The following is a 26152-nucleotide window of genomic DNA, read 5'->3' as shown; positions in this document are numbered from 1 at the left end:
ATGTTCGATGACGCCTGTTGTGATGAGTGCTGAACCGCGTTCTATTACCGGTTGTTTATCTCTCTAATATACGACAACAACTTGCGATCAAAAAAGTCGCAACGCACAGGCATCTCAAGCGAGTAGAAGGGGTTCTTCATGACGTAGTCGGAGTAGAGGTCGTAAATGCGCCGCAGCGTCACGTCAACGTTTGTCTGCGTGGTATCGGTGAAGAGGAGGAACTTTGTGCCGGTGAGGGTGGTGAAGCACTGCATGCGAAAGTTTTCCGTCTCGAGCACCTCGAGGCCCGACGACGGCTCGGGGCGGCTGGGGAGCATGTTGGCGCCGGGCGGGTGCGTCGGCGGGAGGGGCGCCTGCTTGACGGGGTTGAGGCGGGCTGTGATGGCGTGGACGCTGCTGGGAGGTCAGTACGCCGTTGGGCGATGATGCTTGGCGCTCGAGACGTACCCGTGAAAGGTGCCCGCGAGGACGAGGTAGTCGTTTGTGCTAATCTTTTGCAGGCCGGCATCGTGAAAGGTCTTGTTGTAGATTAAGCCGCCGGCCTTGTTGATGATGATGAGGGCGAAGACGGTCCTTGATGCGGGGGGCTCTGTCAGACGCGGCGACCATGAGGAGGGAGAGAGGGGAGAACAAGTGATCGGTACATACATGGCGTCGAGTTGTGAGCCGTCAATCGGCCTCCATCAACGTTGCGAGCTCGAATCCGACCCGAGTCGCGAGATGCCGCTGCCCCTTGTGAGGCTTCCCCTGTCACTGAGGGTGAACCATGGACCCGTGAGACACAACGTGTGAGGTGCAGCGGGGCCTTTGCTGTCTGCGATGTACGGCACGCAAGACCTGGCGCGATGACGGGCAGACGGGAGGTTTGCCAGGCGCAGGGCGTCGCGGCCGTTGATGGGATGCCTTGACGTCGGGGGTTGAGCGAAGCGAGGTGAGTGAGTGAGCGAGTACGTTGTCAGTCTGCGAGCGCTCAGTAGCCTGAGGTGGTGCAGGAGCTCAGGCAGTCACAGTGTGGACAGGTACCTACCTTAGTGGACTCAGCGGGCACAGCGAGCGCCTGGTGAGATCTGGGTGCTGAGGTGAGCCCGCCTGCCACCCCACGCGACCTGACCTGACGGGATCCATGGACCTTTCCACCTGGGCAGGTTCCATCCGTTCAGTGCCTTTTGGGGAGCCCCGTCGCCCGCCCCACTAAATTGCATTTGTGCAGGGGCTCCGGCTCAGGCAGGCTGCGACTCTCCAACCTCCGACCTCGAGCCTCATCCCACCATCGCCCGCCGTTTCGCTCCATCGTCGACGCATTTCTCTCCTTCCGTCCATCCCTTTGCCCGTCCCGCGCTTTAACTTTACCGCCTCGACTTTGCGCGGCGCGCTCCCTCCGCCGATCGCACGCCGCTGGCTCTGCGCCCATTCCCACTGTTGGGCAGCAAAGAAGGCGCTTCCTACCGCGTACGACGACGCACGACGAAGACGACGACAATCGCGACGAGAGCCGAGGCCACGCACGCACGCGCACGCAGGGGCAGACGCTCTCTGCTCCTCTCCACTCGCCCAGCATGTCCAACAAGATGTCGCGCCCGAAGCCGCCCCCTCCCGGCACGGAGGAGGCCTCGGCGAACCTGAACCTGGGCGAGTTCCAAAACGTCGACACCCTGACGCTGTCCGAGGCGGCGCTCGTGCTCAACGCCCTGGTGGCCAAGCGCCGAAACGACCGCAAGAACGTCAACGAGACCGAGTACGTGCGCCTGCTTTTCCTCTTGCGCAGAGACGCTTCCGGCCATGGATCGAGGGAAGCTGGGGGTTGACGCGGAGGACTTGGGCTGACTGCTTTGACTCGCGCAGGATGTTGAACCAGACGCTCAACTACCTGGATCACTTTGCACGCTTCACGCAAAAGGAAAACGTCGAGGCTGTGGAGCGGCTGCTGAGCTCTCACAAAGACCTGGCCAAGTTTGAGCGCGCGCAGCTCGGTGAGTTTTCCTTTGCGGCGTTGTCATTTCTCCTTGAGCAGAACGAGGGTGGAGAGGCATGGCACCTCGTAGGATGCGGATGGCTAACAAACATCCGCCTAGGATCCTTGTGCTGCGAAAACGCCGACGAGGCCAAGACGCTGATCCCGTCGTTGCAAGACAAGATCAAGGACGAGGATCTGCAAGACCTGCTCGACGAGATCTCGAAGCTCCAGAACCGATGATCGGACGCTCTCTCCGAAGCTATCTATATAGTCTTCCACCACCTCGTTTCCTTCTTGGACCTGTCACAATTACACAGAATCGGTTGTTCAGATGAAAAAGAACATGGGGATAAACTAGGGCGCGCAAAATGAGAGAAGGCCGCGGCTTGACGACGCCGGCCTGCCGTGGGCTTCTGGCTCTCTATAGGATTGCGGACTCGGGCACTTGCATTTCAGGGCGCACGGACAAACGACACAAGGGAGTGGTTTCTCTTTTTTTTTGTCTTGTGATTTTTATCTTTCGTACAGCGCGGAGAAAGACTGGGGTTGCCGCACATCGAGTACGAGAAAAAGCGAGAATACCCCCCAATAAATTGGAAAATGGGAATGTTGGCCAGTGTTTGGGCTCGTTTTGCGATTCCCCGTGTCTCCCTCTCGGTTCCCCATCTCTGTCTTGTCTCTTTGATATCAAGCTTACATGACTAGGCGGCCGATTTGTCTGCGGCTGCCCACCAGCCCTTGACATCTCCTCGTCGAAGCCACTCAACTCCTGCATTGGATTACAGGAACCAGGGGATTTCAGCTCAGTCATAGCTCAAGCAAGTGCCCTCCGACGCGACCACTGTTTCACGACCGTCCGTCTCCTGCAGTATCGGATGCTCTGCCGTTTCCACACCCGGAACCACCTGTACCGAGGGCGCGCCACTGGTCCCACTGGTTGACGTACCCAGCGCGTCCGCTCTCCGTTCTGATCGAGCTGAGGTTGGCGCGCGGGTCTTTTGCGGGCGAGTTTGGCACGCAGCCGGGTGAATATGGATGATATGAATGCGGTCGCGCGGCGCCACCAACTGCGTGGCGGGTTCTCGCGGGCGACATCGGTGTGGCGGGCTCGGCGGGCAGTTCGGCTGGCAGTTCGGCGGGTGCGGCGCCTCTGCCGTCCATCTCGACGGGCGAAGAAACGGCGATACCGCTCATCTCGTATTCGCCGGGTCCTGATGGGTGTCGGTTTCGCGGGCGGTCTACCCTTCCTGCGACGCTGGGTGTTAATATGAGTGGAACGGGGGACGGTGAGCCTCGAGGGCTCAACGCTAGGTGATTCACCTCCAAACGGGGCAAAGGGATCGGCGTTGGCTGGCCTGCCCATCGCGTGGGAAGGCATGTGCTGGGACGGGCGCGCGTACTTCTCAGCCGCGGAGCCGTCGTCTCGGCTGGGTCCATGGCCGCTGCTCGCCACGCTCAGGACGAAGTCGGGGGGAGTCTGCGCCTCGCCAAGGAGTCTCTGTTTGCGCCGCCGCTGGAGCATGCCCCATATGAGGACAATGATGATGGCTGCACAAGCGGCGCCGCCCACGGACACGGCGACGATCGTTCCGGAGGAGACACTGCCAGCTGTGCCGTCGGCCGCGGGCGGAGACGAGCTCGCGGCGGGTGTGGCGGTCGTGGTGTCGTATGCGATGCCCGTGGACTGGTCGGCGGGCAGCGTGGTGAAGGAAGGAGGTTCACTAAAAAGCAGAGTCTCGGTCGAAGACGGAATCTGAGTCGAAGAGGGCGCCTCGGAGAAGATTGTGGTGTGGCGCGTCACGGTAACGACCGACGAGTTGGGAATGGTGTGCGTGATGCCCGAGTCTGTGCGCTTCGACGTCGGCGCCGTGATTGTGCTCGTGGGAGTGCCTTTCGCGGCCGCCGAAGAAGTGGACGATGCCTCCTCGGTGCTCGTGCTCTTCTTGGTCGTCTTGGAGGTGTGCTTGGTGGTCGACTTGGTGGTGGTACTGGTCAGGAGGTTCGGCAACGTGACGGGAGCCGACGCCGTGGCTTCGTCGCCGCCGTCCGGGCAGGTTCGCAGGTCGCACGGGTCGACAGAGCAGCAGCCGGAGAAGTCGTTGCCGTCGCACTTGTAGAACGAGGTGCCCTTGGGACAGGTCGCGCCGTCGGCGGCGCGCGGGGCGAGCGCCTTGCTGGCTGGGTCCATGGCTTAGCTGTTGCGCCGTCGCGGAGCTGGAACGAAGGTATGTTTGCCTTGGCTGGACGATGGTGATGATGAGGAGCCTTGCAGTCGGCTTGCAGGGTGAGAGAAGGAGCGTGGGGAGAAGCGAGGCAGAGAGAGGGGGAGCGTGGTGATGTTGTGGTGGTGTGGTGTGGAGGACAAGAAGACCAACAGGATAGGCACCGAAGAAGGTGAAGAATAAGGACAAGAGGAGGCAAGTTCCGCACAGCTGCGCAGAGATAAGGCGTGCGGCACACCTGGCAGCGCCCTAGGGAGGTGTTCGCAGCTGTCGGGCACTCGGCGGCGCGGGCACACGGCCAGCAGTCTGAACAGAAACCAACCTCGCCCAGCCGTGGCCGTCGACTTTACCGCATACCCCCCCTTGTTACCCGCCAGGCCGCCCGCCGAAGCTGCCAACGTGCCAGACAGACCGACTGTCTAGATGCTCTCCTGCCACCAGCTTTGAGCAGCGGCGAAAAGGGGCGAGGAGGGGGCAAGGTCGTCGGCACAGAGAACGGGGGCCTTCGCACTGACCCAGAGAAAAAAAAAAAAAGGGGGGGGGGGGGGTTCGTCGGTTTGAGCGAGGGGGGCGGTGAAGCGGTGCGATGAGGAGTCGCAGATGAGCTGGAGATGGGATGAGGAGAAGGGAACGAGAGGAGGCAGGGTTATGTTTGTCGGCTGGGGCTGGGCTGAGTTGAGGTGAGGCGAGGTGAGGTGAACAGGGTGCGTCTGAGAGCAGGACAACTAGCCAGCCAGCCAGCCAGCTGCTCACCGGTGGTGGCATTGCGCGAGCCAAGGACTTTCAATCCGTTCGACCGCACGAAGCCCTCTCCCTCTTCCTCGGTGTGCGATGCTCTGCTCAGTGTGCGACGCCGGGACAGGCGTTGCGTCGGACCGATCTCCTCCTCCCCATCCAGTCCAGTCCAGTTCGGCCAACAGCTTGCTTGCCCGTCTGCCTACCTACCTACCTTCTCACTGGGCATTCATTGCGAACGTCGTGCCATCCGTCGTATCTCCCCGCCCTCATCTCGTCGCCTTCAAAAGACGCCCGCCCTACCGCCCGTGCTGTGCTGCGCTGTGTACAGCTCTGCTGCTCCCATATCGTAGCAGCGCATGGACAGACAGGTTGTAGTCGTGCCGCAAGCGAGTTATAGCCGGATACCTGCATCTTCTTTCCTCCCTCCCTCCCTTCCTTCTAATCCGTACCCGCAGCCTGACTGACTCGACATGGATAAGGAAGAGCAGCAACATGGCACGTTCGTTGCGGCCGAAACGGGGTCCTCCTCGGTATGATGGAGTTTCTCTGGTGCGGAGCTAGTTCTCGACTCAGTTACTCCGTACATGTGGTGTTGCTGCTCCTTTGGCTGTATACCAATCGAAAGATATTGTAGCGAGGACCAACTTGCCGTTGCTACTCGACACCAGCGGCCACTCGCCTGCAGGCTAACCTGCGCACCTCACCCAAGGTCGAATCGCCAGGAGTGCTATGCTAGTCAGGGCGAGCGAAAGGGCGCATTGAGGAGAGGAGCAACCCACCGTGTCATGACCCGAGCACCATGTAAAACGTAGCAAACAAATATGGATCAAAAAGGGAGAGGGGCAGCGGAAACGGGAGCAGCGAACGAACGTCCTTCTGTGCGACGCGCAGCGAAACGTTCCATCTAGACGGAACGCCGAGACGGGCCGTCGAAACACAGACACAAACCACCGAAGAGGACTCAAGCAGACCATGCTATTTGTGAAAACCCGAGACGCCGTTTCATTGATGCTCAAATAGATGTGTCTCTGCACATGCTTCTCTCTCTATATCACAACCCACCGTAAAACAGAGTCCCAAGCCAGTCTTACAGCTTCTCGAGCAGAATCTTGCTGCCAGCATTGCCTACCGGCGCCTCCGTCTTCTTCTTGTTGCCCTTCTTGCCGCCCTTGTCCGCCTTGTCCGTCTTCTCCGCCTTGGCCTCCTTGGCCGCGGCCTGCTCTGGCGTCATCTCCGTGGCCGCCTTCTCCAGGGCCTTCTTGTTCTTCTTGAGCGTCTTCTTCAGCTCGCCCGACTCGCCAAAGTCGGCCGCCTCCACCATGGCGACGACGACGAACGAGCTCGGGCCCGTGGCCCAGTCCACCACGTAGTCCTTGATGACAGGGTACAGGTAGTTGGCAAACTCCAGCGGCGGCTCGACCTGCACGACCTTGCCGGCCGCCTTGTCGAACCGACCTCCCTGGATCAGGGACTTGAGCATGCGCCCGCCGAACGGCGTCCGCGAGATGTGTGGGGGCGCAGCCAACTCGTCCTCCGCCGGCTCCTCCTTGGGGTCGCCCTTGGCAGATTGCGCGATGGCTTCGAGCGCCGCCTCCTTGCCCTCCACCTCGGAGAGAAGGACGTCGGCGACGAACTGGCAACCGAAGGCCGTCGACGTCAGCTCTGATGACCCGGCGGCGATCACCGACAGCAGCTGAGGAGCAAAAGCGGTGATGAGCTCCTTGCGGCGCACATCATCATCCTTCTTACTTGTCGTCTTTCGGATCTCGTGTACCTCCTGCAGAATCTCCCAGTCAAAGGAGTGGCTGGCGGGGAATAGAGACTTGGAGAGTCCCTCAAACAGGTAGAGCAGCGTCAACCTCGCGTTGGGGTTGTTGACCGCACCGACGACGTTTTGCACAACCTCGTCTTCCTTGTCGCCGAGCAGCTCGGGGAAGACTGACTTGGCAACGAGCTTGGTGTCGTCGATGACGTCGAAGGCAGTCAGGATGACGAGGTGGGCGTAGGTGTCGCCGGCCATGAGAACAAGCGTGTCCTTGTACGTCTTGAGCAGCTGTTTTCGGTCCTTGGACGTTCCGTGCGCGAGCAGCAGGCACGACAGGCGCGCTCCAGACTTGGTGAACGCCATGTTCTTCAACAGGTCGCCGCCCTCGTCGCCCTTGATGAGCTCAATGAACTCGGTAAACTCCTCGGTCCCGGGCGTAGTATTGGAGTAGTATTGGAACATGGCGTCGTGCAGCATGGTGAAGCCCGTCATCTTCTTCTGGATCAGGGTGTTGATCATGTCCACCAAGCTCTTCATGATGGGTCCGCGCTTGCTGGGCTCCTTGGTGAGAATCTCCTTGAGGTCGGCCGTGGGCGTCGTGTCCTTGGTCAACTCGCGCAGAGAAAACTCCGGGCCGTACCACTCGCGCAGCAGGCTCGCCTTTTGCTCCTTGGTGGCCACCGTCCGGTAGATGTCGTCGAGGATCCAGGACGCCTCGGCGTGGTTGATGAGCTTGCGGACCTTGCCGTAGAAGTTGGGAATGACCAGGTCGCGGATCTCGTCGTCGTTTTGCACCAGGAGCTTGCCGATGAGGAACTTGGCGTAGCGGCTCTCGGCGAGCTGGGCGTAGCTGCCCTCGAGCTCGTGGGCGATTTGCTTGCGCTGCTCGGGCGTCGAGTACTTGATGGCCGTCTGGACCGCCCGGACGGCGTCGTGCTTGAGCACAAAGTCCTTGCAGCGGCCGGTGATGATGGTGAAGAGCTCCTCGACGAGCTTCTGGCGCTCGTCCTTGGGCACGTGCGACTTTCTCCTCAGGCGCTCCCAGATCTTCTTGGTGCGGTGGACTTCGTCGGCGAGGGGCTTGGCGGCCTTGCGTTCCTGGGCCAGCTGCTTCTGCTTTGCGTGCGATTCGCGAGACGTCATGCCGGCTGTGAGGAAGTGTGTTAGCTGGTGCTGTTGAGTCGTGGGTTGACGCTGGGGCGCAAAACGTACATCGATCAAAGGCACCAGCCTTGTCGCCGCCGGCCTTGGGCGCATTGCCCGACTTGCCGTCGAGCTTGACGCCGCCATCCTCGTCCTCGTCGGAGAAGCTCTCAAAGTCGTCCGCCTCCTCCTTGGCCGGTCGCTTGGGCGGCTTGGAGTCGTCCATCCGGGGCTTCTTGGCCTTGCCGTCCGCCTTGGCCTTGGTCCCGGACGAGGACTTTCTCTTCTCGCCGACCTTGGCGTCTTTGGAGGCCATGTTTGTCGTCGAACCGCCGTTTGCTGTTGTACGGTGGTGTGGGTGTCTTGTGGATGGACAATGAGAGTGCCTCGTCGCAGACGTTTCTCAGGCGAGACAGAGGGCCGCCAATTGCGCCGGCAACCAATTCTGCGGCCTGCGAATCCCAAAATTTTTTGGCCCCGTCCATTTACTGCCGAGCGGTCAACGCCGACTAGGCCTGTTTGGGCGTCGCCGGGACCCCGCCATGGCGTCCCTGCGCGCCAGACTGCCAGACTCCCCACGTTCGCTGTGGCGCCTGGCTAAGTAAGGTAGCAGAAGTTGGAACAGGCCTCATCGCGGACAACCGTCGAGCACATTTCCACGTCCAAATCCTATCTTGTCCGTCTGGCAATCGGTCTTGCCAAACCTTCAAGATGGGCCGCGAAGAGCAGGTGGAAGAGCGCGAGGTGCTCGAGTCCATTTTCCCCGACGAAATCACAGGTCAGTTCCCCCGGTCCTCGTGGCGCGGCGGCGGCTTGCTCGAGCATCGCTGACCTGCTCCGCGACAGACATATCCGAGACCGAGTACAGGATATCCGTCACGTTAGACCCCCCCAATGACGCCCCCGACCAAGAACCCCCGCAGTTCTTCCTGCAGGTCCGCTACCCGGCCGACTACCCGGACTCGGCGCCGCACCTCGACATGATCGCGCCGCCCAACGCCGCCACGCACCCGGCCTTCAGCGTCGCCGACGACCGCGAGCAACTCCTCGCGGGTCTCACCGACACTATCCAGGAGAACCTCGGCATGGCCATGGTCTTCACCCTCGTCTCCACCCTCAAGGAAGCCGCCGAGCAGCTCATTCAGGACCGCCGCGACGCCGCCGCCAAGGTCAAGGAGGAGGAGCTCCTCGCCGCCGAGCGCGAGGAGAACAAGAAGTTCCACGGCACCCCTGTCACCCCCGAGACCTTCCTCAAGTGGCGCGAGGACTTTCTCCGCGAGATGGCCGAGAAGGAGCAGCGTGAAGAGGAGGAGCGCCTCGCGGAGTTGAAGAAGGCAAAGATCAAGGAACCCGTCAAGCTGACAGGGAGGCAGCTCTGGGAGCGTGGCCTCGCCGGCAAGGTTGATGAGGATGCCGAGGAGGAAGACGGCATGCCGACAGAGGGCATGGAAAAGCTTCAGGTCGAGGCGGCCTGAGCTGCAGACGGGGCGGGGGCGCATATCAAGGAGTTGGACAGATCAGGATGGCATTTTCTGTCCTAACATTTTGGCCTTTCGGGTCCGCCATCACGGCCAGTGGCTTGACTGTAGAGCGAGATATCTCATATACGGACGCAAGGCCAAGAGACGCTCTGCGTATATACAGCTTCAGATTCGAAGCCGATTAAATCCAGAATCTACATGCCAACGGCTTTGATATCCGTCCAGTGAAGCGTGCCACCTTTTTGTCGTAGTTGTACCCCAACGCCGTCTAATGCCGTCATCAATCCCGTTCACACCCTAAAGGTGTGTCGCTCAGCCCTGCATCTCCTCGTCCTCGTCATCCTCGCCGTCTTCGTCGCCACTGTCGTCCCAATTGTCCTCCTCGCCCTCGGGGAGCTCTCCCAGCTCCTTGTTGATGGAGTTGAACAGCTCCACGGCGTGCTCGCCCAGCCGCTCGTCCTCGTACTCGAGCATGGCGTACAGCTTGAGGCATCGTACGAGCCACTTGCGCGACGTGGACCACGTCGACTTCCACTCTTCTCCCTTCTGCTCCTTGGCGTCGCCTGCATCGCCGTTGGGCGCGGCCGCCGGCTTGGCTCCACCCTCGCGCTGCTTCTCGCCTGCAATGTACAGGCCCCAGCCGCCGAGGTACCACGCTTCGACGCTGTGGTCGTCGTCTGTGACTAGACGCTCCAGAACGCTCAGCGCCTCGTCCTCCATCTCCGTCTCGAGCAGCAGCCGCGCCAGGCCGACTCGCGTGGGAAACTCGGGGACCAGGGGGTGCTCGGGCGGCAGGTCCTGCCACAGCTCGAGGCTGCGTCGCAGCGCGCCTTTCGCCTCGTCGACGCGCGTCTGCGAGATGCGCACATTGGCGACCGTCTGCCACGTCTCGGGGGAGCCAGGGGCGATCAGCATAGCCTCGGTGATGAGGGCTTCGCAGCGCTGCTCGGCGTCCTCCTCCCACGATAAGTCGGTCATGTACACCTCGGCGACGGCGCACAGCACGCCTCCCAGCTTGTTCTGCTTCTCGTCGAGGCTGGCCTGCTGGGTCGGCGTCCGGGACGGCAGGTCGGACAGGGCCTGGATCTGTTTCCGCAGGGTCGCGGCGCCGCGCTCGAACCACCGAACGCTGTCCTGGCCGCCATCTTCGCTGAGCTGCGCCAGGAGCAAGAACTTTTCGGGCCCTCCGCCGACCTTTTCGTCGACCATGCCATCCTCGTCGAGCTTGACGGCGCGTTCGAAGAAGGACCGCGCCTCGTCAACGTCGCCCGACTCGACGTGCAGGATGCCCAGCAGGTTGAGGGCGCGCAGCTCAAAGTCGCCGCCGGAGCCGGTCGCCTCGAGCGCTCGGGTGGCGAGGACTATGGCCTCGTCGAGATTGCCGACGTCGAGCTGTGTCTCGGCGTCGGTGAGGATCGCGCCGGGGCTGGGCTCCTTTTTGTCGCTGGGCCGACTCGGCGCCATCTCGGAGTGTGCGTGTGTGAGGAGGTCGGTCCACCTGCTGTTGAGACGATCGATGCGATTGACTACTCTCTCGAGTGTGTGCGGGTATTTGTGAGGTGGATGAAGTGTTGTGGTTCTTGGGATGAGGACGAGGATGAAATGGTAGATTGCGGCAATGGAGCAGCTGGGCCGGTCGCTATACACGGAGCGCCGTCGAAAATTTTGGGCTGGGGTGCTTTTATCGATAAGGCCAGACCGCCAGCTGCCTAGGCCCCTGGCGGTTCTCGCATAGGGCCCTGGGGGGCTTCCAGGTTGGTTAGTGGGGGCGGGGAAGACTCTCATATGAGGCGGGCCATCACACTGTTGCCGCCAGCGTTAGTTTGTAACCTACTTCGTCTCTGGTGTCAGGAAATGGAAGCGACAAGTTTCGCAACAACATCCAGGTGGCTACGATGGAATATTAAGGATGCCTCAACGAGTTTGGCTCGTCCGCATCAAGAGGGGCACGTTCGATTATGAAAACCCTGAGCATGTTTCTGTTAGCCGACAGGGTTATCACCGGTGTGTTGAACTTTTGTTATGCAATTGACTCTCGCGTCGCCATCCCGGTCAGTGTTTGGAGCTGGCAGCTACAGACACAGAAATGAATGAAGCCTATGCAGCAGTTATTTTCGGGTAGCACGAGAAGGCTGCGACGCAGCGAGCGCTTGCAGGGACGAACTCTTGGGGAACTCTAGGTCAGAGCACGGGCTGCAGTGCAGCCGGGCGATGGGTCATGAATTCATGAAGCCCCAAATCGTGGCATGATGACTCGATGAGGTCTGGCCCCTGGAGAAACTCAGAGCAGACCAAGCAGTCAACTATCCAAGCCTGCCCGTTTTGGCTCTTCTGCTATATAAAGTCCTGTCCAAGCTTTCTCGCCCCCCTTTGAAACAAGATCAAGCACGCGCCATGCCTCCCAATGCGATCCAACGCCGCGCACGGCAATACCCGAGGTACGTCCTCAGAACATATTGTTGCTTCGACATTCGCTCACAGGAGTAGCGAGCACGGGACATCAATGACTAGACGTCAATTGACCTCGGGCGCACCACCGCGATGAAGTTGCCGCGCGTCAGCAGCAGCAGCAAGGTGACTGCCATGGCACGAAACGTTGGTGCGCTGTGAGGCTGAGCGTCCGCGCCTGTACCAGTCCGCAGCACAGGCCGTATCAGACACTAACAAAAGACGACAGTGTATACAGCACGAGCCCGCTTTGGAGACTCGCGGCGGTTCAAACCAGGAGAGGCTACGTCAGACTAATACGCGCCGCTGGCTGACTGCACCATGAGTTTCATGGGGGCAGCTGTTTGCCCTCTCGCGCCTCGCACTCAGTAAAGTAAAAGCAGCATATATAACTCGCACAGGGGATTCCCCTTGTCTAGACGAGAATGCTGGCCAAGGTCTCCGGAACCATACCATCGAAGCGCACACGCTACAGGCTACAACCATGAAATTCGCCGCGGGTCTCGCCCTATCCGTAGCCCTCGCCGGGAAGGTAAGGCACCGCCGCCCTCGCCTCTCTTCCCCCGAGCCACCACATTCGCTAACGACGAGCGACTTCAACTTAATCAGGTCCTCGGCCTTGCCGCCCCCACGAGTGACAGCGAATCCTTGGGTCTAACCGGTGGTGGCCTCGAGCCACGGGGCGGAGACAAGTCGCCGCCACCACTCTCCGACTATAAGAAAATCGACTGCTCGGCATACGCAACCTCGAGATCACTTGAGGGCATCTTTTTCGAGAGTCTTACCAAAAACATAGAGTTCTTCGCCAGCACAACGAAAACCAAGGTAACGGTACCGCCGAACAAGTGTTTCCAAGTCGGCTGCTGGGAGGACGTCGGCGTGTGGTGGTGCAACGACGTGAGGACGCCCCCCCTCTGGATGCTGTCATCTGACCGTCAAGACCGCATGGCCAAGTGTGGCAGACGAGAAGACAACTAACGATATACGTGCCTGTGTAGAACAACAAGGAACAAACCCTGAGGTCCTGGCAGGACGTCAAGTGGGCACTTACTGCCGTGCCGACCCTCGGCCTTCAGAGATGTTCCCTTAACAAGTGGTGGGACCTGTCGTTCCGGGTTTTTCACAAGGACGGGTGGAGCGTCACCATCAGCCGCAAGAACCACTTCACTTGCTGAGTGCCCGTGTTGCGCCTGCGATGCCAACGTAGCCGCGCGCGCGAGCACAAGGGAGTCAGGGACTCAGGGCTCTCGCGTTTGGCGCTCTTCGGCCGGCTTACCCAGCGAAGGCGTCTGGTTAGGTGGAGGTGGGTGCCGAGCACAGTACCTCGGAACGCTTGGTAGCTACCAAGGTACACACCTACAACTTTGGTGCTATTTCGAGTTGTCTTGCGCTTCCTCTCCAATATATATCGTGCTTCAAAACTTGACAGGCGCTTGCTTCTTCAGGGAAGCGACATAACCTGAGCCAGTGATTTGCGGTACCGTACGCTAGACAGCACCACCAGTCACTATTCTCAGCGCCACGTGACTGTCGGTAGGCCAGCGAGCCAAGTCCAGCGCGTTGTGGTCTCAGTGGATGCCCTGGGCAGCGGGCTTTTACAACGCTCTTGTCAGCGGCCGCCGTTATTACCTAGTGCCGCATTTATTGCCTGTAGCGACGACGGGGTCCCGCAGGCCTCACCTTTCCCCTGCCTGCCGAGAACCGAGATCCCGACGTCGCAGTCAAAGTCACAGCCTCGCACCCGCTCTCTTCGGTGTCGGATGAATTACTTGTACGACCGCCGCACCCTCGCAGCGACCCCGAGGCCGAACCGGAACCAAAAATTCCTCATCGTCACTCGAGCGCCGCATCTCACTCCTCATCAGTCATTTGAACGAACGAACAAGAACGCTGAAGCCCCCCACTTTGCAGGTCCTCTCATCTTCACATCCCGGCCGCCCTCACCCGGCAGACTCATCGCCATCCTCCTCACCACCAGCAGCATCACCACTTCTCCCTGAGTCGCCTCCGCAACACCGTCCACGCAGACCCAGTTGCCGCCGCAGCCACCACCACCATGTTCACCGGCATCGTCGAGGACGTTGGGGGCAAGTCCACCACCCCCACCCCCACCACCATCACCTTTACCTTCACCACCATTCCTTGACTCATCATCGCCTTGCTCTGGTCACTGCTCGTCCAAAACGCTGACTTCTGCAGTCGTCTCCCACCTCGACACCAACGACGCCACCGGCGGCACCACCATCACCTTCTCCATCCCGCACGGCTCCGAGCTCCTCAAGGACTGCCACGAGGGCGACTCCATCGCCATCAACGGCTGCTGCCTCACCGTCACCTCCTTCACCCCCTCGTCCTTCAAGGTCGGCGTCGCCCCCGAGACCCTCCGCGTCACCAACCTCGGCGACCTCAAGGAGGCCAGCCGCGTCAACCTCGAGCGCGCTGTCCGCGCCGACACCCGCATGGGCGGCCACTTCGTCCAGGGCCACGTCGACTCCATCGCTGAGATCCTCTCCGTCACACCCGACGGCAACGCCCTCACTTTCCGCTTCCGCCCCCGCGACCGCGCCACCCTGCGGTACATCATCTACAAGGGCTTCATCGCCATCGACGGCACCAGCCTAACCATCACAAAGGTCGACGACGCAGAGGGCTTCTTCGAGATCATGCTCATCGCCTACTCCCAGGAGCGCGTCGTCCTCGCCCAGAAGAAGCAGGGCGACACCGTCAACATCGAGGTCGACATGATGGCCAAGTACGCCGAGAAGTCGCTGCTCGGCATCCTCGGCGTCGAGGGCAGCGCCGCCATGCCGCTGTTGGAGAAGATGGTCGAGCGCATCGTCGCGCAGGGCATGGGCGCCAAGGCGTGAGCATTGGGTCTAATTGAGAAAAAGAAATGTGCAAAATAAGAGCAGCGTCGCGCCATGTCTTGTTCATGTATTGGGTATCATATAATCTCATCTCAAGCCATAAAGCCGTTGAACATCTGCACCGTTCAAGCATCTTCCCAGACTTCCATCTTACGCCATCCAACGGTCGAACAGCTGCACCGTTCAAGCATCCCCCCAGACCTCGGCAATCTTCTGCCCCAGCTGCTTGCTGATCTTGGTCCGGCCGACTAGATGGTCAAGCTCCGTCGATACGAGCTCCCGTTTCCTCTTCCTGCCCAGCTCGCCCGACCCGCATGCCTCAAACGCCTTGACGAACGCGTGCGGCGTCTTCCATCTCTTTTGTATCTCAAGCGCACGCTCGCCCGTCACGCCGCGTGTGGTCATGAGCATCTTGAGGAACACGTCCCTGAGCGTCATCATCTCCGACTTGGACGCCAGCGACGCAAAAGCGGGATAGCTGATGTAATAGCCAAGCAAGGGATCCCTTTCCCGCAGCCTGCTCAGCAGGGGCAGGTAGTTTTGCGCCGTCAAGACATGGGTGGGGATGACGTTGAGCGTCTTCCTCTCATAGTCCCTCTTGAGCATCCCCGTCAACTTGGCCAAATACTTGATGGTATCGTCCATCTTTGCCGTCCGCTTGACAAAGTAGCCATTGACCACTTGCGTGGATGCAATGGCCGACTGGACCGACTCTTCGTACCTTTGCAACGTGGCTGGGTCGATCGAAATGTCCTCGATGATGTAAATGACCTTTTTCACCCCAGATCGCCTGAGCCGGAATTTCTGCTCATGGAAGCGACCATCCTTGATGCTGCCAATCAAGTCGTCGAGGCGTTTTCTCTCGACGATCCAGTCCAGGACAATCTCGTCCCCCTCCGCGCCGTGCCTGGCCAGCAGGTCCGGATCATGGAGCTTGGCGATCCACTGAGCATCGCCCACCGCTAGGCTCCTCATAATGGGCTTGACGCCCTGCTTGGCCAGCTCGTCCTGCATGTAGTCGCGGTCGGTCTTGGCCCGGACCTCGCGAACATCCAGGACAAGATGGACGGTGAATGAGCCGGGGCTTAGACGAACAGGGGTAAAGTCAGGAAGCGATCCGTCTCCGGCGACGAGGGGACCCTCGGCAACGACATTTTGGTACGGCGAGGGCTGTTCCCGTGGCAGTTCTGCTTGTGGAGGTGGAGACTCAAGACGAGGCGCTGGTCCGGGCTGCGGATCCGGAACATGCGTCGAGGCTGGTCGCGTCGCGTCGTCGCCTTTGTTCTCACACTGCCACTCGCGCGTATCCTTGATGCGCTTCGCCACGTCCCAGCCGTCGTCAGTCAGCGCATATCGCTTCAATGGCACGCCCCTCTCATAAACGAGCTCCTTCTGGACCAACGTCTTCATCGAGTTCCAGGCAGTGTAGAACTTTGTGGGATCGGGCGGGGCGGTAAAGGACGCGTCGCAGTGTGGCTGGGACACCTCGATGAGCTCGGCCTTTGTCATGCCCGTGTTCGAATCCTCGGGTTGGGTGGACAGTCCGAGCACGAGGGCGTAGGCTCCGGACCGAAAGGCCGGGACGTATGGCTTGGGCTTCCTGGCCGTCTTCTTCTTCTTCTTGCCGGCGCCTTCTCCTGCAGCGTCCTCGTCCTCGGCCTGCTGCGCCCGTTCGGCAGCCTTCCTAACCTGAGGGTGCTCGGGCATGGGCTGTCCATGCTGCTGGCAGTGCTTCTGGAGTTGCGCCGTGAGCCGCTCGCACAGTTTCGGGCCGAAGCCCTTGAGCTGCTGGAGCTCGGCGGGGTGCTGGAAGACGAGGGGGCATGCCTTGAGGGATTCGTAGGCGTTTCTGTAGACGGTCGCGCCCTTGGAGTTGCGTTCGCGGGCGACATCGTACCACTCCTTGACCCAGGCGAGGAGCTGGGGGTTCGCACACTTGGCATCGTCGGGCATGACGACGTCGGTCAATGAGGGTGCAAGCTCGGCGTCTGGTCTGGTGCCAGCCACAGTCGCAACTCCATGCGGCAGGGTGCTGGGCAAATCGCAGCGAGTCCAAAGTATTGAGCAAAGGAAAACCAAAATTGAAATGACGGTGCCGCACACGCAGCACAGAAGCAAGAAGTGAGGCGTGAATGAAGTCGCGTCTGGCTGGGCTGCGGTGACGTGTTTGGCAAGGACGGCGCTGGCGCTACAGCACGAAAACACGTGCCACAGTGGGGACATTAACACCCAGACTGCAGGCGTTCCACGCCGCTACAGGCACCGCCCAGCGATGGCGCTGGTCCCTACTCCCTAGGTGGAACTCGGGCAGGCTTACCTGGGGGTGCGGGAGTCATCTGCCAACCTACGGAGCCCGATCACCCCAAGCTCAACCGCCCTGGGGCTTGTAAACGTTGTCTGTAGTAACTGCAAGGCAAACTTGGATAGTATAGCCCAAATTCTCAACTACCAGACACTATGAACCTCGAAGAATATCTCAGTTCCGCTTGCAAAAAAGCACGGGAAAACTGGTTTCGAATTTCACACGTTACGCATTCATGTTGATAAAGACTGTCTTGGGCTCGGTGTACGACCGGATGGCATGGATTCCATTTTCCCGACCGATGCCACTCTGCTTCGTGCCACCAAAAGGCGTCTGCAAGAAGCTGGTGCTGACGGCGTTGACGCCGACCATGGCGCTGTCCAGCTCCGCAGCAAGACGCATCGCCCGCGTCACGTCTTTTGTGAAGACGCCCGCCATGAGGCCATACGGAGTATCGTTTGCGAGCCTGAGCACCTCCTCCTCCGATTCGAACCTGTTGATGATTGCCACAGGGCCGAAAATCTCTTGACGGATAATCTCGGCGTCTTCGGCAACGTCGAGGAAGACCGTCGGAGCAATGTAAAAGCCCTAAGAGTCTCTTGTCAGTGAAAGCTCACGGGTACCGCAGTCGTTCCACCACTCTGCAGAGGACGCGCCTTGTCTTGCAGCCTGTTGCGGCCGACGAGGAGTCCCCGTTGTCGATGGACCGGAGAACTACAAAGCCGGTTGTTAACAATTTGTAGCATAAGAGAGATCCATGACCAGAGTGAGAGCTCTGTTAAGGCCGGGACACAATCCAACACAGCATAGGGCACTGCCAAATCGACAGTCATTGCTGTGGTGTCACAGTGTCAACCAAGCCTCAAACTTTCGGCAGTTCTGGACAATGGCCCAAGTGCGCCAATCCACGGCTAGAGCCGTGTGGCGAGCTTTTCGGATTGAGCGGAAATGTCGGTCCGAAGACTGCCATTGGATGGATTTGTTCGACCAAAGCTGCCTCTGCCGGGCGCCATCGTGAACCCCGAGACTCCTGGAGTCCTGTTGGTGCGGGACGTTAGTCGAGTCCAGAGGTTGGCCATTATCCTCGCGCGACCACCCAGATACTTCCAGGCCTTCCGAAGAAGCCTCTCTCTAGGTTCAACTTGGCAGCCGTGAGCTTCTCATACATTCAGCCGAGGAAGATAGACCGAGGCTCATGATTACAAGAGAGCGCGGGGCTGCGGCCTGGGGCCTGCTCCTTTGCCGTCCACGGACCAGCACTGCCATATAAGCCGTCGTCTCTTCATTCAATACTGCCGTCTCTCAGCACTGCCCCGGACATCTTGGGTAGGCCCATTGGAAGTCTGATGACTTTGGATGGACGATTGAACGTGAGGTCTGTGGACTTCCTTGAGAAGTAAATTCTTGGTTGCCTGGGGACGGTGATCTTGTAGCGCGGAGATGTGCCGTTGCATTGAATTTCGATGGAAAAGGTCTTTTGATTCGGCCTCGCTCGGGCTGATATCGCAACACACCCGTCTTACCTGATGCAGAAGCAACACGTCCGCCCCGAGCACAGCTGCGTGTTAGGTTAAGGTGGGCACCCCGACTACTGTACATTTTACAGCGCCAAAACACGTGCCCCAGGGGGGTCATTGATGCTGCCCTGCAGACAGTACGAGGTCCCGTCCCTCGAGGGCTTCAGCTCCAGTTCCATGGATCGGACTTGCACGTCCAGTGGGGCACAAAGCGGTGGGGCGTCGGCCAACTCGGCCAGCGCAGCAACCTATGGAACATTCAAGTACGACGAGCCGTCGTACGGAGTAGCAGCGGTTACGTATCTGCATCTATCATCTACCGACTCGCCTGCCCCTGGCGTCAATTGGGAGCCGGGCGATGGTGACAGCATCAGGTAAAATGTACAGCCTGTGTTGTATGGATGCACGAGTGCATAAAGCGTCTCACCGTTCTTCTGGCACCCTGCCGACGGTGCCGTCCGCGGAGCTGCATCTCCGTCCGAATCGAGGCATCCATGGATCCAACGGCGCTGCAGGAGGCTGGCTCGACCTGCCGGTGAAGAGCGGTCACCGTCTCGGTTTGGCTGGCCCCTGGCCGCGACGGCAAAAGGGCGGTCGGGGGGGAGGGGGGTTGCTTGCTGGCCGTGGGCAGGGACGTGGGGGAGGGGAGGAAAGCTTCTGGTACGCATCGTTACAACAACACGGTACGGCGCTGTACGGAGTATGGAGTACCCTGCCCGGCTTTGGATACGGTGTGCCCCGCTGTTGGCCGCCTCCACCGACGCCGACGACAGGGCGGCGGTGCGCAGTCGGCAGCACCAGAGGGGCTGTTAGGGCTGTTGGGCGGGCAGGCACCCGACGTTCATTGATGGCGGGGTTCGTATCGCGGGCCAGGGGCCCCCAAGAGTGACGTGAGAGCGCGCCGCCTGGAAGCCCAGTGTTCCTTGCGTGGGGTCCGTAGCAAAGCCCCTCCATCCATCCCACCAGCGAGCGCCAGCAGACGGGACCCTCCACTGCATCACAACCTACCCACCAGGTGAGGGATGCCCCTCCCCCCTTCGTTTCCAGGGCCACGAGGCCGCCGCCCCTCCCGCCGCTGCATCTGCCCATCGACTTGCATCTGCCAAAGTACTACTCGACCTCTCTTCTCCTCCACACCTTCCCCTCCTCGCCGCCTTTCTGCTTCTTCTACCTCCTCCTCCTCTTCCTCATCGCATCGCGTTCTAATTATAAATCCAGACAAAGCGAGGCGGACCACCTAGTCGACTGTCTCTGCTAGTGCTGCCCCATCGCCCCTGGCTGGACCGAGCTGAGCTGAGCTGAGCTGAGCTTCCTTCCTCCCGCTTGCCCCCCCGTTAGACGTTAAAAGCCCTCAACGACCACCCGGCTTACACGCACACGATTCCTTTCGTCGCCGTCATCATTCGTCGTCGTCGTCGCCGCCACAACTTCACATCCTACCGACACTGCAAGCATCCGTCGCCATGGATGACAAGCTGCTCGCCGCCTCGGCCAAGTACGCCATCGTCCCCGGCCAGACGTACAAGTATGGCACCGCCGGCTTCCGCATGAAGGCCGACCTCCTCCCCGTCGTCTCCTTCCGCGTCGGCCTCCTCGCCGGCCTCCGCAGCCGCAAGCTCAACGGCCAGGCCATTGGTGTCATGATCACCGCCAGCCACAACCCTGCCGCCGACAATGGCGTCAAGATCGTCGACCCCATGGGCGAGATGCTCGAGCAGGACTGGGAGGCCTTTGCGACCCGCCTCGTCAACGCCCCCTCCGACCAGAAGCTGCTCGAGGACTACAAGGCCCTGGCCGCCCAGCTCGGCATCGATCTCAACGCCCCCGGCCGCGTCGTCTACGGCCGCGACACCCGTCCTTCGGGCCATGGCCTGGTCGTCGCCCTCGCCGCCGCCCTCGACGCCACTGGCATCGAGCACACCGACTACAAGATCCTCACCACTCCTCAGCTCCACTACCTGACGCGCTGCGTCAACACCGAGGGCACTCCCAAGTCGTACGGCCAGACGAGCGAGGCCGGCTACTACCAAAAGTTCTCTGACGCCTTTGTCCGCGCCTTGCGGGGCAGAAAGGTCCAGGGCCAGCTGCAGGTCGACTGCGCCAACGGCGTTGGCGGGCCCAAGTTTTCCGAGATGCTCAAGGTCATTCCCAAGGACGTCACCGGCTTCGATGTCAAGGTTGTCAACGATGACGTCCTCCGACCCGAGGTGCTCAACCTCGAGGTATGCCCCGCTGATCCCCAGTTCCTTCCCAAAGTGACCGTGCTGACCGAGCCAGTGCGGTGCCGACTACGTCAAGACCAAGCAGCGAGCCCCCCAGAACCCGAAGCCCGTCCCCGGCCTGCGTTGCTGCTCCTTCGACGGCGACGCTGACCGCCTCATGTACTACTGGGTCGACCCTGACACCGGCTTCTTCATGCTCGACGGCGACCGCATCTCGTCTCTCAACGCCTCCTTCATCGGGGACCTTGTCCGCTCAGCTGGCCTCGAGGACGACCTGCGCATCGGCGTTGTCCAGACCGCATATGCCAACGGCGCCAGCACGACGTACATCGAGAAGCACCTGCAGCTCCCCGTCGTGTTCACCCCGACCGGCGTCAAGCACCTGCACCACGCCGCCTGCCAGTTCGACATTGGCGTGTACTTCGAGGCCAACGGCCACGGCACCGTCGTCTTCTCCCAGGAGGCGATGCGCACCTTCCGTGAGAAGGAGCCCCAGTCACCCGCGCAAAAAGATGCCCTTGAGACGCTGGCTGCCGTCGGTGACCTCATCAACCAGACGGTCGGCGACGCCATCACCGACATGCTCATGGTCGAGGTCATCCTCGCCCACAAGGGATGGTCCCTCAAGGACTGGGCCATGACGTACACGGACCTGCCGAACCGCCTGGTTCGCGTCGAGGTGGGCGACAAGGACCTCTTCCAGGCCACCGACGCCGAGCGCCGCCTCAGCCACCCGCCGGGCGCCCAGGACGAGATCGACCAGGTCGTGAGGAAATACTCGAGCGCCCGCTCCTTTGCACGGGCTAGCGGCACCGAGAACGCCTGCCGCGTGTACGCCGAGGCGGCGACCCGCTCCGAGGCCGACGAGTTGGCGAACAAGGTCGCTCAGATCGTCAAGCAGTTCGGCTCGTAGAACGACTAGTTGTGGCGCGAGGTGGACGACGCTCCGGCGGCGCGCGACGACCTTGTGCAGCTGTACCACGACTGGCGGAAGCGCTGAGTAAAGGGCATCGGCCAGGCGGAGGCGCTGCGTGTCTCTCCACGCCCGTGAGCGTGAAGACACGTGGAAGGACATGCAGGAAACCTGAAACAAAACGGTGAAGAAGAGAAGAGACGCATGACGAGCTGTGAGCAAGCAGCAGTCTAAAAAGGGAAGACTACGGGTCAGAGGCTACGGCGACAAGACGGCTCGGTCGGCATGGACAGACAGACAGACAGGTGGACTCGGGGGCGCGCTTCGTTGGCATATTCAGACCATCATCTTCCTCCTCTCGATTCTTCACCACACTCACCCACCACTGCTCTCATACCACCATATTGCGAAAAAGCTCCCGGCGGAAGAAAAAGTCCTGCGGGGTGGGCTCTTTTTTGCTCGGAGATAGTTAGACTGCATATTTTACTAGCTGAGGCGGCTGGAAAGTCTTTTCTTTCCGCTTTGAATACAAACACCTTATATTGGTGATTGGCATGAGTCTCAAACGTATAGCGTATAGTACTATCCACTTGTCGTTCGTTATAAAGCAAGCTAGCCAAGCCCGGCGCCGGCAGCCAGATTATCTCAACTAGGAGCAGCAATTAGCAACGCGGAAACGGACAGTTGGAGAAAACGTCGTAGATGGATAGGTGGTGGTCTATAGACTGGTATCTGGTATCACCCCCGACACGCCGCCGGTCGCCTTTCGTCAGCAACCGCGACGTGCCGTCGTTCCGCCTCGTTTCGACCCAGCCCATCCCCGCTGGCTTTTTGTCTCGTCGCGTGTTTTTTATACCCCTTGATGCCGTCATTACAGACCCAACAGAAAAGCGCCTCTATCAATGGAAAACCATGGAGAAAAATGCAACAATCCCAGCTCCTCTCTCCTCCCTGGGTCACTAACCCATCATCGTCCTTCCCGTCCCTGGACTCATTTCGTCCTTGACATGCCTTCTTCGCCTTCCGAGACTTCAAAGTCTTGAACCAGAGATAATCCCAAAATGTCGTGCCGCGCGCTACCCAATTAGCACATGCGGTAGGTGCACTTGCCGGCGCTGGTCCGGGTGGCGTCGTCCGTCTCGAGCTCGTAGTCGACCTCGATGTCGAGGTCGCGGCGGTTCTTGTCATTGGGCTTGACGAGGAGCTTGCAGGTGATCTCCTCACCCTCCTGGACGGTGAGGACGTCCTTGAAGTAGAAGACGGTCTGCTTCCAGTGGGTGTACTTGGTGTGGGGGCCGGTCGAGAAGCGGATGGGCTTGTGGCACGCGGTGAAGTCGATATCAAACCACGAGACCAGGGCGTGGATGAAGTCGTCGCGCTTGACCGACAGCTTGAAAGGGGTGGTAAAGGCGAGGTCGGCAGTGGTGCAGGTGTAGAGATCGAGGGTCAGGACCGACGTCGGGTCCGTAACAACCGTCTTCAGGTCGACGGTGTCGACGAGAGGCTCGGACAGGGCCGTCTCCTTGAGGGGCGTGTAGTCGAAGCCGTAGACGTTGTCCCAGACTGGGTCGGCCGTGTCAGCGCGCGGGGAACGGACAGAGACGCAAATAGGAACTTGACTTACATCCAATCTTCTCCTCCTTGTAGTCGCCATCCTCAATGCCGGCAAAGAAGATGGTGGCCTTGTCGGGGAAGATGAGGCCGTCCTTCTCGAGGTAGGTGTCGCGGGCGTACAGGACGGTGTCGAGCATGGATTCGTAGAGCAGGAAGTAGCCCATCCACTCCGAGATGATGATGTCGACCTTGGGGAAGGGCAGCTTGACCTCCTCCATCTTGCCCTGGATGAGGGTGATCTTGTCCGACAGGCCGTTGGCCTTGACGATCTCGCGCGCCTTGAAGATGATGGACGACATGTCGACGCCAATGACGTGCTTCGCGCCGGCCTTGACGGCGAACCTATGGGTCAATTATGTTAGGCCGCTTCGGGCTGTTGTGTCGGGCGGCAAAGTGCGCGTGCGGGAAAACGTACATGGACAGGATGGCGGTGCCGCATCCGACGTCGAGGACGACCTTGTCCTTGAAGAGGTGCTTGTTCTGGAGGATGGCGTTCATGTACGACCGCGTGCGGACCTCGTCTTTCTGCGCAGGGGTACAGCGTCAGTCTCTGCTGTCGCCTTGTCGCAGGCGCTGCACGGTCTCGTGAGGCCGGAAGGTGCATCGCGGGGGCGGGGCAGCGGGCGCGCGCAAACTTACCAGCATTTCCTCGTGGATGCCTGCCCGATGGCAAAACAACTATGGTCAGCAAGAGTCCAAGCAAAAGAGGGCGTCTCTGATTTCTCTGTCGAGGGTAATCGTACCATGGTGGTCGTAGCTGTAGTATTTCAATCCAGCGGTCAGCCAAAACTTGCTCTCACTGCATCCTGTAGCGCTGGGTTCATGTCGCCAACGACACATCGGCGCATCGTATGCAACCTCCAAGACAACAAGGGGGAGGAGCTCAGTCCCCGCTGAGGGTGCAGACATACCTCTTGAAGTAGTGCTGCTCGCTGTGCGCGAGCTCATTCATCTTCTGCTCGGCCATTTCGACCTCCATCTTGTCGCCGTTGCTCATGATGGGTGGTTGTTGGCGCCGGTGCGAAACGTATCAACGCAAAGAGAAATCCGTTTGGTATAACGAGGCTGGTAGAAGAGTTTGGAGGACCCGAGAGAACCTTTGATGGAACCGGGGACGGGCGAAGCAGCGACGAAGGCGGACAGGGAGGGCTGCGAGAGAGGCACGGGTACGGGTATGAGACTGAACTCTGAAGGGACGGCGGCGGGCTGCAGGTTTTGTCGGGCAGAAAATAATTCAGGGTCGTCACCGCCTTGCGCAGTGGGGTGAGCGGCTTGGGTAGTGAGGGGCTGCCGCTGGGCTGGACTGCGGCGGGCGAGGTGGGCTGGGCTGGCGGCACCCGACTGCCTTTTGGACCTGCCCGCCATGGGATTCATGAGGTCGACGCCCGCCAGCCACGGCCCGCTCCAGCGACTACTAGCAGCGCTAGGCTTGGAAAGGTCAGCGTCGGGCAGGCTCTGACACTGACGGCGAGTCACGGTATACGCCCGAAGTCTTGAAAGTCACAGTGGCTCGCCATCGCCGGGCAGACTCGTATGCACAATCGGCATCAGCGAAAGCAAAATATGAAGGTATTATTGCGCTAGTGCCTTGTCCATGTCGTGAGGGAGACGGGCCGCAAGGCATCCAACAAGAAGCATAAAATGTTCACCGAACGAAAAAATAGATAGAGAAGCCGTGCACGGGAAGCATTCTCTATGGTATATTCAGATCCGACTGCTCTCAGTCGTGTATGCCTCTGCCCAGTATATATCATCCGACCCGTCTGCCCAGCCAAGCAAGCAAAAGCACAGAGCAAGAAGCTCGTTGTTTTGGAAAATCGACCCAACGCCGCCAACGCCCAGTACAATGAGGTGACAACACCGCCGCCGCCGCTCGCCATCCCCCCCGACCCTACTCGCGGCCTCACACCAGCAGCACGCTGTTGATGCAGCCCTCGTTCTCCGGGTTGTTGGTGACCTGGGCGTAGCGGCCCCAGACGACCTTGCCGCCGGCCGTGACCAGCCCCAGCTCGCTGACGTTGACCTCGATGACGGTTCCCTTGGTCAGGACGCCGAGCTGCGTGTACAGCGGGTTCTGGGGGTTCTTCTTGACGCTGATGATGGGCAGCTGGACGGTGACGCCGAGCTCCGGGTGCGTGACGTTTGCCTTTTTGTAGCGCAGGCCCATGGGCCGGATGAAGCGCTCGTACTTGGGGTTGCGGCGCGTGAAGTCCTGCCCCACGAACGTCGGCTTCGTCACCATGCGCTTCCACGCCTTCTTCTGCACCTTCTTGCCCGTCTTGACCACCTTGAACATCTCCTCCTCGCTGATGCCGCGCACCTTGGGCAGCGGCACGCTGAACTTGGCCGCCTTCTCGGCGCGCTTGTTCTTGATGGCGCTGCTGAGCGCCTTGGCCGTCGTCGGGTTCGTCCGGTCCAGCAGGTACGACGGCATCGGCGTCGACGGCTCCTTCTCGTCCGCCGTCTTGACGTTGCGCTCCTCGTGCGCCTTGATGGCCTTCTTCATCTGGATCTTCTCGTTGTGCCGCTTCTTCTGGTACAGCTTGGCCCGCAGGCCGCGCAGGTTCTGCGCATCCTGCGACGCCTTGTGGCCCTCGCGGGCGGTGCGCTTGCGGACGCGCTCTTCGTGGTCGAGGCGGCGGCCGTGCAGCTTGCGCCACCTCTCCATGTACTCGTTCTGAGGCTATACGGGGATTACAGTTAGCATCATGATTCGTCGACCTTGCAGTGCGAATTGAGGCTCTCTGGCGTACCATATTGACGGTTGTTGCTGTCCAGCCGGCGGCGGACTCTCAATCGTCGTTGTGTCTGGTTTGGTGGTTGTGTTGGGATGCGGTGGGGATTCTGCCGCCTGCTCTGAGGTTGAAATTTCGCCCGCCGCCCACGCCAGAAAAAAAAAGGCGGGCGGTTGGCGGGAGGTTCTCCATCGGCGCCCGGAGCCACGCTTATCCGGGGACGAACGGCCA

General features: G+C 60.3%; 12 protein-coding genes across 12 annotated transcripts; 4 read left to right on the top strand and 8 right to left on the bottom strand.

The window, feature by feature from the left end:
* Positions 1-44: 44 nt before the first annotated feature.
* On the bottom strand, positions 45-650 carry PLICBS_007180 (uncharacterized protein; the record flags this gene model as incomplete). The annotated part of the gene is made up of 2 exons (XM_018320595.2): positions 45-393; positions 448-650. The coding sequence occupies 2 exons, from the start codon at positions 648-650 to the stop codon at positions 45-47; spliced, it is 552 nt and encodes a 183-aa protein (XP_018180492.2).
* Positions 651-1556: 906 nt separating this feature from the next.
* Positions 1557-2194, top strand: PLICBS_007179 (RNA polymerase B; the record flags this gene model as incomplete). Its single annotated transcript, XM_018320594.1, has 3 exons — positions 1557-1735; positions 1843-1970; positions 2073-2194. 3 exons carry the CDS (start codon positions 1557-1559, stop codon positions 2192-2194), a joined length of 429 nt encoding a protein of 142 aa, XP_018180491.1.
* Positions 2195-3192: 998 nt separating this feature from the next.
* On the bottom strand, positions 3193-4142 carry PLICBS_007178 (uncharacterized protein; the record flags this gene model as incomplete). The annotated part of the gene is made up of 2 exons (XM_018320593.2): positions 3193-3209; positions 3275-4142. The coding sequence occupies 2 exons, from the start codon at positions 4140-4142 to the stop codon at positions 3193-3195; spliced, it is 885 nt and encodes a 294-aa protein (XP_018180490.2).
* A 1859-nt stretch (positions 4143-6001) lies between these two features.
* On the bottom strand, positions 6002-8138 carry PLICBS_007177 (pumilio domain member 6; the record flags this gene model as incomplete). Its single annotated transcript, XM_018320591.2, has 2 exons — positions 6002-7827; positions 7892-8138. The coding sequence occupies 2 exons, from the start codon at positions 8136-8138 to the stop codon at positions 6002-6004; spliced, it is 2073 nt and encodes a 690-aa protein (XP_018180488.2).
* A 395-nt stretch (positions 8139-8533) lies between these two features.
* PLICBS_007176 (uncharacterized protein) lies at positions 8534-9297 on the top strand (the record flags this gene model as incomplete). The annotated part of the gene is made up of 2 exons (XM_018320590.2): positions 8534-8600; positions 8669-9297. The coding sequence occupies 2 exons, from the start codon at positions 8534-8536 to the stop codon at positions 9295-9297; spliced, it is 696 nt and encodes a 231-aa protein (XP_018180487.1).
* A 318-nt stretch (positions 9298-9615) lies between these two features.
* PLICBS_007175 (uncharacterized protein) lies at positions 9616-10767 on the bottom strand (the record flags this gene model as incomplete). Its single annotated transcript, XM_018320589.2, has 1 exon — positions 9616-10767. The coding sequence occupies one exon, from the start codon at positions 10765-10767 to the stop codon at positions 9616-9618; it is 1152 nt and encodes a 383-aa protein (XP_018180486.2).
* Positions 10768-12235: 1468 nt separating this feature from the next.
* On the top strand, positions 12236-14618 carry PLICBS_007174 (riboflavin synthase alpha chain; the record flags this gene model as incomplete). Its single annotated transcript, XM_065601123.1, has 3 exons — positions 12236-12283; positions 12361-12706; positions 13951-14618. 3 exons carry the CDS (start codon positions 12236-12238, stop codon positions 14616-14618), a joined length of 1062 nt encoding a protein of 353 aa, XP_065457195.1.
* Positions 14619-14801: 183 nt separating this feature from the next.
* Positions 14802-16571, bottom strand: PLICBS_007173 (crossover junction endonuclease mus81; the record flags this gene model as incomplete). Its single annotated transcript, XM_018320587.2, has 1 exon — positions 14802-16571. The coding sequence occupies one exon, from the start codon at positions 16569-16571 to the stop codon at positions 14802-14804; it is 1770 nt and encodes a 589-aa protein (XP_018180484.2).
* A 574-nt stretch (positions 16572-17145) lies between these two features.
* Positions 17146-17753, bottom strand: PLICBS_007172 (uncharacterized protein; the record flags this gene model as incomplete). The annotated part of the gene is made up of 2 exons (XM_018320586.2): positions 17146-17508; positions 17748-17753. The coding sequence occupies 2 exons, from the start codon at positions 17751-17753 to the stop codon at positions 17146-17148; spliced, it is 369 nt and encodes a 122-aa protein (XP_018180483.1).
* A 2147-nt stretch (positions 17754-19900) lies between these two features.
* On the top strand, positions 19901-21572 carry PLICBS_007171 (phosphoacetylglucosamine Mutase; the record flags this gene model as incomplete). The annotated part of the gene is made up of 2 exons (XM_018320584.2): positions 19901-20659; positions 20715-21572. 2 exons carry the CDS (start codon positions 19901-19903, stop codon positions 21570-21572), a joined length of 1617 nt encoding a protein of 538 aa, XP_018180481.1.
* Positions 21573-22656: 1084 nt separating this feature from the next.
* PLICBS_007170 (type I protein arginine N-methyltransferase Rmt1) lies at positions 22657-24183 on the bottom strand (the record flags this gene model as incomplete). Its single annotated transcript, XM_018320583.2, has 6 exons — positions 22657-23135; positions 23197-23528; positions 23602-23711; positions 23826-23845; positions 23930-23943; positions 24098-24183. The coding sequence occupies 6 exons, from the start codon at positions 24181-24183 to the stop codon at positions 22657-22659; spliced, it is 1041 nt and encodes a 346-aa protein (XP_018180480.1).
* A 906-nt stretch (positions 24184-25089) lies between these two features.
* PLICBS_007169 (ribosome biogenesis protein) lies at positions 25090-25942 on the bottom strand (the record flags this gene model as incomplete). Its single annotated transcript, XM_018320582.2, has 2 exons — positions 25090-25869; positions 25940-25942. The coding sequence occupies 2 exons, from the start codon at positions 25940-25942 to the stop codon at positions 25090-25092; spliced, it is 783 nt and encodes a 260-aa protein (XP_018180479.1).
* Between the last annotated feature and the right edge of the window lie 210 nt (positions 25943-26152).

This window comes from Purpureocillium lilacinum (assembly GCF_023168085.1).
Source record: "Purpureocillium lilacinum CBS 284.36 DNA, scaffold_5, whole genome shotgun sequence".
NCBI lineage: Eukaryota > Fungi > Ascomycota > Sordariomycetes > Hypocreales > Ophiocordycipitaceae > Purpureocillium > Purpureocillium lilacinum.
Note: the sequence above shows the minus strand (reverse complement) of the source record. Positions and strands in the feature narration are given on the sequence as shown.